Source organism: Anguilla anguilla, chromosome 13 (assembly GCF_013347855.1).
Source record: "Anguilla anguilla isolate fAngAng1 chromosome 13, fAngAng1.pri, whole genome shotgun sequence".
In the NCBI taxonomy this organism is placed as follows: Eukaryota; Metazoa; Chordata; class Actinopteri; order Anguilliformes; family Anguillidae; genus Anguilla; species Anguilla anguilla.
The window spans coordinates 808,768-821,935 of NC_049213.1; the positions used below are offsets into that span (position 1 = coordinate 808,768).

Here is a 13,168-nt window from a genome sequence, read left to right on the forward strand (position 1 = left end):
ATTTCTCCTAATTTATCTCACACTGTTGTTATTTTCTCATGTGCAAAGCCTGCTGGGACATATGCGTCTGCTCCTATTCTCCACTATCATGTTTTCCGGTTCTAGCTTAGCAAAACAGCGAAGAGGATTCCTACCTGCAGATAAGCCTATCAAAATGCCTTATAAACCTTACAAACACTAAAAGTGCATCTCCACGAAATAACAGACAACGGAGCAGGACAGAAGGCTACACAAGTTGCGACCAGAGACTGTAAAAAATATGGACACAGCTACTGTGACGTCACCCATTGACTCTCCGTGGGTCTCTAAAACACGTTTTGAAGCTCAATGGCGGGCGCGGCCATTTTCTCGATTTGGAGCCAAAACCATAGAGTTAAGCGGTCATGTGATTTTTACAATTTGATTGACAGTCCGGTGCGGAAAAGCCCCTCAACCTGAACGAGGCTAGCTGACTGTCTGCCGTTATGTTTTAAAATATATTATCAGATGTTTACGGAGTTTAATTTCCATCCGTGACTGTACTGTGTCATGTAATCACGTTATGTATGACATTAAAAATACAATTAGGCTATGTTCAGTTATCTTCAATTTATGTTTCTCAGCAAAACGAATATGCTTAGCTAGCATATCAGCTTGCCAGTGAGCTAGGTAGGCTGTCCGTGGTTAGCTCACGCGTTAGCAATATGAACCACAGGGGAAGAACATTGACTACACTGATGGTCAATCAATCGGAGATGTGTAGGCTACTGGTGATTTGACTAGGCAAATTTTCGTATAACTGTCTGGTAGATCTGTTAACCGAGCAAGTTATCGTCGTAGGTTTTCGCCAGTCAGATAATGAGCCTGCTACTACTAGCTACTCCATCGCCGTTTGTGGTGTTCACTTGCTGGGTGACGCTAGCTGACCGATCGTTCGCAAATCACTTTCTACCGAACAAAAATTAACACTCAGCGGTGATTAACAAATCTACCAAGTATTTTAATAACTGATCTGCAGGCGTGTAAATATGACAACGCACTTTGTACGGCAAGTTTTCCACCTGGTGCATGAAGAAAAATAATGTAGCCTACGTTGAATTTCTAATTATTATTAGGCTATTATTTTTTTCTTGTAAATCATCAAAACCAATGGAGAAAAGCCAATATACGCAAGGAGCCCCCAGAACCGATTCTGAGAACCACTGTCTTAAATGCCTAGCTTGTCGGTCTCTTAAATGCTAAAAACATGTTCCTTTCTAAATGCCAAGATGGTTAATTTCGTTAAATTCTGTGTGTGTGATTTCATCGTGTGTTGTATATTCAGCAAATGAACCTTGAAACTCTTAATTCGCTTCGTGAAACTGAAAAAGTGTTTATCCCAAAATCGGGATTATAGTAGCTTTGTCACATGCGTGAAGCATGGCCCAGGTAGACATTTACGGAATGTACACGACTGACAAGCCGCCAAACACGTTTGACAGATTGAATGTTTGCCGGTTAAGGTTAGCTAGCTAGTCAAATGGCTTGGTAGCCGAAGTTGCGAACTGTTTTAGCACAGGCTACTACTGGACTACCAAATATAGCAAGCTGATTACGCTTTCTGCCAAGTAATTATTTGGTTAAGTAGGCTAAAGGAAATAGTAAAAATTCGGATACCGAAAAGCTTAAGAGGAGGATTATTTTATGGTCGTCTAGAGCAGCTGTAAATAGCACACGCCATAATGAAATCACCACGAAATGGGATGCCTGCATTTTCAGACTTAGCACAGGCGGACCGTAGCCGGAGCCGCAATGGCAAGGCCAAGAAGCGCCACCGCCCACCCCAGTGACCATAGACTGTAGCCCCTACTGTAGCTGAGTCCTCCGCAGTAATCCGGAACTGACGCAAGCTGTACCTCATTGGTCCAGAACAAATATTGGCACTGTGCCCAAATGACGCAATAAATCATGAAATCGACCCATGGACAGTCATACGACCAATAAAATACACCTATTATGACTATTTGTTCTTTTGAGAAAAAATTATTGACTTTGTATTTTGATCGCATTTGTACCGTAGACTTACATGGAAACCGGATATGAAAACACCTATACTGGAGCCATCCGTAGTGGCGCTAGTGAGCAACCAGGAACTACAACACCAGGAAATGAGCTTCAAAAACGAAGTCTGGTTTTGGCCGCTTGGTTGCGACCTAGGGAGCTCTAATTTTACGAGCTTGCTGATTCTTTTGTCAATCAAGGCTCGTTGGATGGCCGTGAGTATATCAGGGTTCGTACGGTCATGAAAAACCTGGGAAAGTCATTGAAATTTAAAATGCAATTTCCAGGCCCTGGAAAAGTTATGGAAAATAATTTTTTTTGAAAAGTAATGGAAATATAGCTAAAGTTGCATCAATTATAATTACTAATTAATCCAATCATAAAAATAGTATGTAGGCTATAGGCTAGTAATAAAACGTAAATTGGCACGTAACCTTCACGGTATTTTGGTGGTGTGAGAAGTTAATTCGGTCTGGCTCAGTCTGTTTACAGGCACGCCCAACTGGCACGCTTCTGCTAATGTAGCAGTTAGTAAACGTAGGCCCAACTGTGCCGACAATAGCCTATGTCAGGGAAGTGCAGCTTCAATAATAATATCAGGACTCGAAATTAACTTTTTTAGCCTACTTGGTAGCACTGGTGCTCCCAACTTCAAAAAGCTAGGAGCACTCACCAAAATGTAAGGAGCACCAACCATATATGCAATAGATTTTTTATTGATAAAAAAAGACAATATAACTTTACGGTTTACAAGTCCAGTTAAACTGTCACGCCTAAAATGTGTCGACTCTTCAAGGAATTGCGTGTTATGCATTCAACCGACAAAGCGCTTCTCGTCACATTAATACCGCTAATTAAATCAACCGCCAGTAAACTACATCGGAGAAATTGGCAGTTTCAACCGGGTCGCTACACAAAACACTACGTTAACGTTTAAAAAGAAATGACGTAATCGTTCGCTTCAACTTTTCAGCTTTCGATAACGCTAATAAATTGAACATAAACTTTTGTCTTCAGGTAGGCCTAACATTAGTTAACGGATTAGCTCTCTATGTCGCGTGACAGTGGAGTGCAGCGAAAGGGAGTGATTGAAGGCTAATATTAACCAATTTAAAATCAGCATTAAGGTAAGAATGTCAAGCTCACGATTGGTTAGAAGGGTCACCGTCAGCTCACAAAGCACATAGCCTACTGAGTGTCTACTAACTAGCGAATGTACAGGGAAAGAGACGTTCGACTGGAAAAAGGAAAAAAAAAAAAGGTTGCACCAGAACAATTATTTGCACTCGCACAAATGCTCCCAATTATATTTCGAGGTCGCACAGATTAAATTTCAGGAGCATATGCGACCAAAATGGTCGCAATTTCGAACCCTGTTTGAGACATTGACAAAAATGTTAAACTATTCGAATAAAAATATGAGACAGTGTATCTAAAGCCTGGTGCACACTAGAGGATTTTCAAATCTTAACCGATTTTAAAAACGTGGGAGACCACAGACATAACGACAGATTTAACCGATTTTTTATATTTTAATCGTAAGAACGCACACACCAGACGATTCAGTCAAGACACAGGACCACACACTTGGCGTTTATACTAAACAATTTCAGAGTGGCGATTCCAGGGACTTTTTTTTATTTCCGCAAACTGATTCCCCGTCTCAGTGGAGACCACAACGTTACAATAATTACATATATACATAATACAATAATATTGATACTTTTGTTGCTACGTGCAGTTGCCTAACTGCATCGAGTAAAAAAACAATATCGTCCGCAGAGAACTTCTTCGGTTTCGGCAAACCGAAATAAATTCGGTTGGTGACGCTTCCCGGTCAGCTCGCTCTCATTGGCTGTTGCGGGTTTTTGCTCAATATGCCATCGCTGTTCCTTTCACACTACAGGATTTCAAATCGTAAATATCAAACATGTTTGATATTTACGATTCGAGATCGGGGAGACTCCGATCCAGTAACATTAAGATGATGTCTGTAAACCCCTCACACTACAGGATCATTTGGTCAAATAATCGGTTCAGATTAACCTCGGATTGGGAACGCCCCCGCGATTGTCGGGAAGAGCGAATCGGGCACAAATTCGGCCCAATTGTCCTCTAGTGTGGGGCCAGCATAAGTGTGTGTCTGTCTGGTGTTTATTTGTTTTAGAGAGGCACCATATGTTTCAGATGCAGACCTAATTTTACTTAGCGTTACAATAAATAATTTTAAATCATCCCACTGAGATAAAGTCATTTGTTTTGGTCATGGAAATTCAGTTAAAGGTTGTGGAGAAGTCATGGAAAAGTCATTGAAAATGACCCCTGAAAAAGTGTATGAACCCTGGTATATGCACTGGCCATATTTCTCCTGCGTTTCTCATGCGTTTACGCTTACGCCACCGCACTCTTTGTCACAGCCACTGTTTTACATATATAGCAAACCGAAACTGCTAAACTGTACACGCTCATCAGACTGTACAACTTCACACAAGGATAGCCATAATCCACAACCGTTTCTTACAGGGTCACTTCGCATTTCTCACTTTCATAGTAAAACGCTTTGTAAAAAGAAATGATATCTACAAACAATATAGGCTATCTTGCCTCACCGAAATTTAAATAAGATGTATTCCAAAGCAATGCTACCAAATATTTCCTCAATTCTTTCAAGTCACTTGGCCTTGTGTGTATAAGCATGCAGTACATGGACAGGCCAAACATATGTGTGGATGGCTTTCTCAAAGTCAAGATTGATTGAACTTCGATTTATGGCGTTACTTACGAGTTGGAGTGTGGAGAGGAGAGGAAGAGAGGAAGGAGGGAGGAGGAAGTGATCCCCGAGACTCATCTGAGGCAGCATGCGCTAAGTTCAAAGCCGGAAAATGCAGCTTGGGACAGGCCAGCTTGATCGGCGACACCGGACTCCCAACACGAGCCCGTCAGTACTTCAAGGCGTAGACACACGGTTCCAAAGCGGTGCGAACACTCTTAAGTCCAAAGGTACAGCGATCCAGGGTTATTCGGCGGGGACACCGAGGCTAGGATAGCTTCCTAAAAATCAACGTGAACCACGGCTCGGGTTCGGAGGAAAAAAGGAAAAATTAGAAAAAGATAAAAAGAGGAGAGGCAGCCTCGTTGGTCATTGACTTAAAAACCTGGTCAGGATAGAGCAGTCTGAGCTGTCATTGGCTGTTTGGAGGGCACACCTTCGTATCACGTCCACCTTTCCCATTGTGGGGCGGGTTTCAATAACTTTGGTAAATGAAATTCAGTTTTGATCTAGTTGGATAATTATTTAGCAATGCAAGAAAGGTGGATATACTTTGTACCCCGACCTTCGTTGTGAGTATTAAAATATACCCATACCAAACATGATTGCTTTTGGTTCAGGTTACGAGAAGATGAAGAATTATTTCTAAGTCGTGCAGGCTAGCGAACTCAGAAACGCGGTACTGTAATATTCTAATAGCCTGCACTCACTTTGAGTTTTTCAGACCTGTTGGGTATTGTAATTGTATTTGTTAATTCTTCAACTAGACTTTCCTCCATTCGCTGGTGTGAATGAAGCGGCCTTGAAATACTGACGGTGCCCGCTAGTCGCCGGTGGTGCTGTATAGGGATACGCAGCAGTTATGTAGGCGCTGAGTTGACGCAGTCCAGAGATATCACACCGTGGGGGTTCATATCACGAGCGTGGTTAACAGCGAATGAACATTCCTTACTATGCCTCCACTATGTGCAAGGAGGTTGTTAATCCCCCCCAGTGTAATCTATATAGCTTTGATCTTAGAATTATGGGTATCTGGCATGAGTGGTCTGGCGATCCTGAAGGGAAGTGGAAGATAGTGTTGGAATGTTGAAAGTAACAGACGCAGGCTCATTTGGGAGCTTATTCAGAAATAAAGCATTTGAGCCCTCAGAGAGAGGACTGCAGTGAAACAACTTACAACTGTCCTACAGCGGTGAATGGATCTGCTTTAGACAGCACTAACTTTGTCTAACAGGGAGTACTATACATCTCCCCTACTAAACAGGAACATTACCAGTAAACCCCTCAGTATGTAGAAGCAGATCCAAACAACAGGTGATGATGGGCAGGTGGAGGGTGAGTGCAGTTCTGAGCAGTTCAGTGAAGCAGGCAAAAGCAGCGCAGGCAAGCAGCAGCACTGAGAGGTCTGATTGGGGGGTTGAAAAGGCGCTCCATTGGTGATGTGTGCCTGTGATTGGATGGGTAAGAGAAAAGTGTTGTATGTATGCAATTGGATGTTTGTGGAAACGCGTGAGTATGAGTTTTTCCTGACAGATCTTGCTTTGCGCATTCTGTTCGTTTCTAACTCTGATGTGTGTACAAGAGAGAAACTGCGCGAATGGTTCAGTAGACAATGTGTAAACAGATTCTTCTGGATAGAGCTGCTGTAAGAGGATGAGTTTAACTGGAAGCTCTGTCTCCATGCGCTATGAGTTAGAGCTGCAGTGAGAGGATGAGTTTAACTGGAAGCTCTGTCTCCATGTGCTGTTAGAGCTTCAGTAAGAGGATGAGTTTAACTGGAAGCTCTGTCTCGATTTTTTGTTCACAGGATCCAGCAGTCACTGGAGTACAGCTCTTTTGATGAAAAGAGTTCCGATAAATTATCTTCCGCAATAAAGGTATGAGATCTTTTTTTCTAGCTTTTAATGGGTTATGTGTTTTCTTAAATTTATCTGGTATATATAATGCCTTTATAATACAGTGCAAGGGTAATGTTTACAAGTTCCTAACATTGCCCTTAACATTAATAACATATTGCACCTTTTTTATATTATTCATGATCATCAAAAGTGGAATATCATATGAATACAATAAACCAGCTTTTTACTTAAACATTTAAAAAATGTAATAAAAAATGCTCTATTTTAATGATCTTAGCGCATAGTAAAGCATGTGGCACACATATATTTAGGTTGTGTCCAAACCCACTTATACTGGTTTAAAAGTGGATTATTTGAGCGCAATGTAAGGCACAGGGTTTCAATGGGCTGAACTTACTGCCTTAATTTATAGGTGTGTCTTGGGCATAAACATGTTATAAACCAGTCAGCACATCATCTCCCATTCCCTCTAATAGCCACCTGCACTTGCACCTTGGTGGATTGATAATATAATGGTGGATTTAAAAAGACTTAGAAAAGACAGATTTACCTCTGTCGTAAAAGACCTGTTTCTGCGCGAGTCCATTAAAATTTGGAGATCTAAAAAAAGACAACCATCATGCACAGTGAATCCCGCAGACCATATTTGAAAATAAATCATGAAAAGGTGATTTAAAATGTCGAAATAAATGCAGTATTCGCTGGGCAATGTTGTGGATTTTTTCAATCAAATAAACCATTCTGTCTGCTTGGCTGGCTATAGATGAAGCTGCTCTTCTGCCAGCTGATTCCTCCTTGCCCGTGCTGCTGGGGTATCTCGGTTCATTAATATGCATCAGCACATTCAGTTCACCATCATGCCTTCTATAGTCCTGTAATGTGTCCTTGTTTATGTCTGACATATTCATGACTTTGGCAATGTTATGCAATACACAACAAGCCACAAAGAATATTCAGGCCTTCTGAGGGCTGTACTGTAATGTTCCACCTGACTTATGCTAACATCGGAAGTGTATTTTCAGCATTCCAAACGTCCTCTCTATTGGGCTACAGTACATGTTTTTGTGAGTTTTCGACTGAATGACTATTCACACACTCTATTATATTATCTTCAGCTGTGTCTTTATCGGACCGCCATTGTACCCTAACAGCCACCCCACCAGGAGGGGGATTCCCCTAGAAGACTGCAGGAATGACAGAGTTGGCCAATATAAAGGAGTCATGTCTTTATCCAGGATAATTTACTCTTTATCCAGGATAATTTACGGATGCATGTGTAACCTTACATGTAGCATCGTAAAAATTCAATGTTATGGTTCATGAATTATGGCCAACACACACAATTATGGCGATACAACACACCTCTTCATGTATTTATTTCACACTGATACAGCACACCTCTTCCTGTGTTTATTTCAGTCTCTCCTGCTCACTCTGATGAAGCTGAAGAAGGATGTGAAGTTGAAACTGTTTCAGAGGCATCTGAGTCAAGATTGCCCGGAATGCTGTCTTGACGATCAGTTTATGAAGTTTATTAATGAATTGTTCGACAGTCGTGAAGTTGATGATTACCCTGAATGCATTGAGAGAGAGCAGGAGGATCCTGAGGCTGTGTGCATAGTTGAGAAGTTGCTGGAGACCTGTGGCAGTGAGGGGTTTCTGAAGATCACACTCCACATCCTGAGGAAGATGAAGCAGAAGGATCTCCCTGTGCACAGTAAGAGCTTTCTCTCATTGCTACTGTGTGTCAATTAGAATTTTGAAATGAGTTTAGATAGCAAATCTAACAGTGATCAATGTTCTGATTTACAGCATCTACACTTTCATAATACTGTTTTACATTGATAATATTAAATACTGTAAATAAAAGGCCAAAAATAACATTTGTTCATTTTACATTTAAATTTATTAACATATTGCCTCAAGCAGTTATTACAGGGACAAGGAAATGGACAAGATTAAATGTCCCTGAGGGGGATTTAAAGGCAGAATGCTCAAAAACCAGTAACTAGACCACTGTCCCATCAGACACACTGCCCTGAGTTTGTATCCCGGGATCAATCTCAGCAATCAGTATAAAAGTATCACATTATAAGGGCCTCTTGGTGTCTCATGCTGTAAAGAAGCTCGTTCCAAAAGCAAAAGCATGACCCTGCAACGGGGTTTCCTTGTCAGAGACAGTTGGTTGGGAACTCGGAATCGAAAAAGCGCTCCTTTTCATCATGATGAAAAAAATACCCATTAGTGTTAATTCGGTCAAAAACGATTATAGCGAGAGTGACAGTGACACTGATGCTGCTGTCAGCAAGAAATTCTATTTCAATGATGGAAGGTATGTAATACTGTGAGAGAGGTGTGTAGTGCTGTGTGAGAGGTGTGTAACACACTGTGAGAGAGGTGTGTAATGCTGTGTTAGGTGTGTAACATACTATTACTATAAGCATATAACACTGATATGTGTGAAATATTGTGAAGACAGAATGCATTAATTCTTTGGCAGTTTTTTCTTAAAATCTGTTATTGAGTGGGAAATGTTTATCACATTTTTTAAATTATTATTTCTCATATTTCCTCTCTTCAGAGTCCATAAAAAGAGCCCAGCAGGCACTGAAAACTCACCTGAAGAAGCAGTTTGAATGCATATTTGAAGGTTTAGCAAAGCAGACAACCCTCCTCAATGAGATCTATACAGAGCTCTACATCACAGAGGGAGGAAGTGGGGAGGTCAATAATGAACACGAAGTCAGACCGATTGAGACAGCATCCAAGAGACAAACCACACAGGAGACTGCAATCCTCTGCAATGACATCTTTAAGCCTTATCCTGGACAAGGGAAACCTATCAAAACTGTGCTTACAAAGGGCATTGCTGGCATTGGGAAAACTGTCTCTGTGCAGAAGTTCATTCTGGACTGGGCAGAAGGAAAAGCCAATCAGGACATTGATTTCATCTTCACTCTTCCTTTCCCAGATCTGAATCTGCAGGAGAAAAGAGAATTCAGTCTGATGCAGCTTCTGCAGCACTACTTTCCACAGCTGAAAGAGATGAAAAGTGTTGACGGTGATGTAGTCAAAGTTGTATTTATCTTTGATGGACTGGATGAGTGTCGACTTCCTCTAAATTTCCAAAGTAATAAGGACTGCTCCGATATAACAGAGTCATCATCAGTGCATGTGCTGCTGACCAACCTCATTAAGGGGAATCTGCTTCCCTCTGCTCTCCTCTGGATCACCTCCCGACCAGCAGCAGCCAATCAGATCCCTCCTGACTGCGTCCACCAGGTGACAGAGGTACGAGGGTTCAATGACCCGCAGAAAGAGGAGTACTTCAGGAAGAAAATCAGAGATGAGAACCAGGCCAGCAGAATTATCTCACACATGAAGTCAACCAGGAGCCTCTACATCATGTGTCACATACCAGTCTTCTGCTGGATTTCTGCTACTGTTCTGGAGACAATGTTGGGTAAAACAGAGAGTGGAGATCTGCCCAAAACTCTGACTGAAGTGTACACACACTTTCTGCTCATTCAGACTAAGGTGAAGAATCAGAAATATCATGGCACTGATGAGACAGACACAAAGAAGATGTCAGCATCAGATACAGAAATCATCCTGAAACTGGGGCAGCTGGCTTTTCTACAGCTGGAAAAGGGCAATCTGATATTCTATGAAGAGGACCTGAGAGAGAGTGGCATTGATGTCAGTGAAGCTTCAGTGTACTCTGGGGTGTGCACAGAGATCTTTAAAGAGGAGTGTGGGTTGCACCAGGAGAAGGTCTACTGCTTTGTGCATCTGAGCATTCAGGAGTATCTGGCTGCCTTGTTTGTATTTCAATCATGTGTAAATGAGAACAGAAATGTACTCAGAGCAGAAGAATCAAAACCTCACAGTGACAGAGTGCAGCTGTCTGAGTTACACAGGAGTGCAGTGGATCAGGCCTTATTGAGTAGGAATGGACACCTGGACCTTTTCCTCCGATTCCTTCTCGGCCTCTCTCTGGACTCCATTCAGACTCTCTTAGGAGGACTACTGACAGAGACAGGAAGCAGATCAGAGAGCATTAAGAAAACAGTCCAGTACATTAAGGAGAGGATCAGAGAGGAATCTTCAGCAGAGAGGATCATCAATCTGTTCCACTGTCTCAATGAACTGAATGACAACTCTCTAGTGCAGGAAATCCAGAATTCCCTGAGATCAGGAAAACTTTCTGATGAAAAGCTGGAACCAGACCAATGTTCAGCTCTGGCCTTTGTGTTACTGACGTCGGAGGAGATCCTGGATGAGTTTGACTTGAAGACGTACAACACATCAGCAGAAGGTCATCAGAGACTGGTACCAGTAGTCAGGAACTGCAGGAAGGCCTTGTGAGTATTACGTCATTAATCATGTAGATGATTGACCACATATTTTCCCACTTTTTAATTCTGGTCAGAATAAAGTGCAATAAAATTGCCGGGCAACAGAAAATTTGGTTAAAAAAAGATTTATGAATCAAGATGTTTTAACTCGTGCCCTCATTTAATGTCTTGTATCCAGAACATAGGCAGCATCAAATGCAAAACCTCAGCACTTACCATACATTTTATTTTATTTACTATTACTATTTACTGATTTGATACATTTTCAAATTATTTGCAAAGATAGCAATTGTCAAATAAATTTTGGTTTATTGATATCAGAGTAATCTGATGGATCAACCTTTGTCAGAACATACAATTCATGCAGATTAAAATGAAGAGAAGCTATATTAAGTTACAGTATTAAGAAAAGGTGCCCTATTTTGGTGACAGCACAGGCACAAACACACCTGGAATTGCTTGTCATATTTTTCACTTTCACCAGGGTTGTTAGTTTTATGGTCTGCGGTTAATCTGCTTGTGTCAACATGGATTTATTGGTGCAGTCGGGGATGTGCCAATAGAAACATTCGGCACTGTGTTAGTTTGGAGTTGAATAATGCGTTTGCAGTTATACCAACTCTTACCAGGTTTTAACTCGTCCTATTTTGGCATTATAACTGTGCCTCACATGTGAATCCATAAACACATAACACAGATACAAGAAATATTTTGTTTGTTTCAATTAACTATTTTAAAGAAAAGTTATTCAGTCCAATGCTGGCTATTTAGGCAGTGGAGTTAATTGTGTAAGCTACTTGAATGAGACAGGTGGGAGACCGGCTTTACACCCCTCAGATAGTGTTTACAATGAGCCCAGAACGCACTGTAAACTTGCTTTTAATCATGTGTTTGGCTGAGCTAGGTCAATGATTGAATGGACTTTTGGAATGTTTAAAATGCATTTTAGAATTTTTAATGGATTGGGTGGTACATCACTGTACAGCCCTCAAAAAGTCAGTGCATTCTTTGTGGTGTGCTGTGTTCTACACTGCATAGCCATATGCCATGGATGTGACATAGACCTCACAGAGGACACATTACAGGACTTTCATACAGAGAGAAGCAGAGTCGCATGTTTCGACTTCTACAAATGTATAAGACAGAGAGAAAGAAAACACACAAACACACGTATTTCTAAGTTATTTCTAACTTATTCTTGTCCTTGGGAGGTCTGGTGCCTGGAGACGGAGGGGCCCTGCTGCAAGGTCTAGGAATTTAGTGTTGTACAGACTTCTAGTTATGCTAGAGAACACTCTCCTCCCTTCAGTTGAGATGATCACAACACACTTGCTGTTCAGCCATGGTGAAATTAGCATTTGGCTGTGTTTCCCAAAGGGACAGAAATGGGGTGATCTGATTGGCAATAATGAAACCAAACCCATCCACACCCACAGTCAATTTATTCTGATCGAACCAGCCTCTTTTACTGTGCCACAGTTGTGCTAGTGCCTGGAGTCAAAAAATTACTGAAATACCCAAATTCACCAGCGCCTTGCGTTGCTGCTACTGTTTGACAGTTGTGCCTTGACTGAGAAAATAGGGCCCAATCTAATTTAATAACATAGGCTCAATTACATGAACAAAAATTAGACCGTCCTGGAAATGAAGTAGAAGATAATCATGAAAGAAATGAATGAAAGACAAAACAAAACCACAGCTTGTCTCTCCCACATTAAACCTGATCATAGCCAAAGACGCACAGCTGAGAAGCTAGACAAAGCTGAGACACAAGACCAAAGGCTCCTGTTTGCTTAACAAGTCAACACTTTATAGCCTGTATTCAATGAACATTTGTCCTTAACTTGGACTTGGACTAGTAAATGCACTTCACACCTTTTCTTCACAAACTCAGTTTGGTGAATTAATTCAAGTTATTGCTGTAATTGCCGAACTATTTGTGAAGAAAAAACATGCCTTGCTTTTAATTGTAAGTTTTAATTATAAGAACAAATGTTGTTTGAATTCCTGCCATGTGTTTGAAAGAGGGGGGTTCCCCTTCTCTTCCTGGTCTACGCATAATGAATTAATGATTAGAAGAGAGGAGAGAATTATCTATACCCCTTTTTATATTTTACTTTTAAGCCACTTGATAGGATAACACTTCTTTTCAATGTCATGAT

At 41.2% G+C, this 13,168-nt stretch overlaps 1 protein-coding gene across 1 annotated transcript in view; it reads left to right on the forward strand.

Moving 5' to 3' along the window:
• LOC118210808 overlaps positions 1 to 13,168 on the forward strand; it is a 184,840-nt gene that overhangs the window by 155,294 nt on the left and 16,378 nt on the right. The window contains exons 16-18 of the mRNA XM_035387255.1: positions 6,597 to 6,666; positions 8,068 to 8,365; positions 9,230 to 11,012. Coding sequence (XP_035243146.1) covers positions 6,597 to 6,666; positions 8,068 to 8,365; positions 9,230 to 11,012 — 2,151 coding nt within the window. The remainder of the gene's footprint in view (positions 1 to 6,596; positions 6,667 to 8,067; positions 8,366 to 9,229; positions 11,013 to 13,168) is intronic.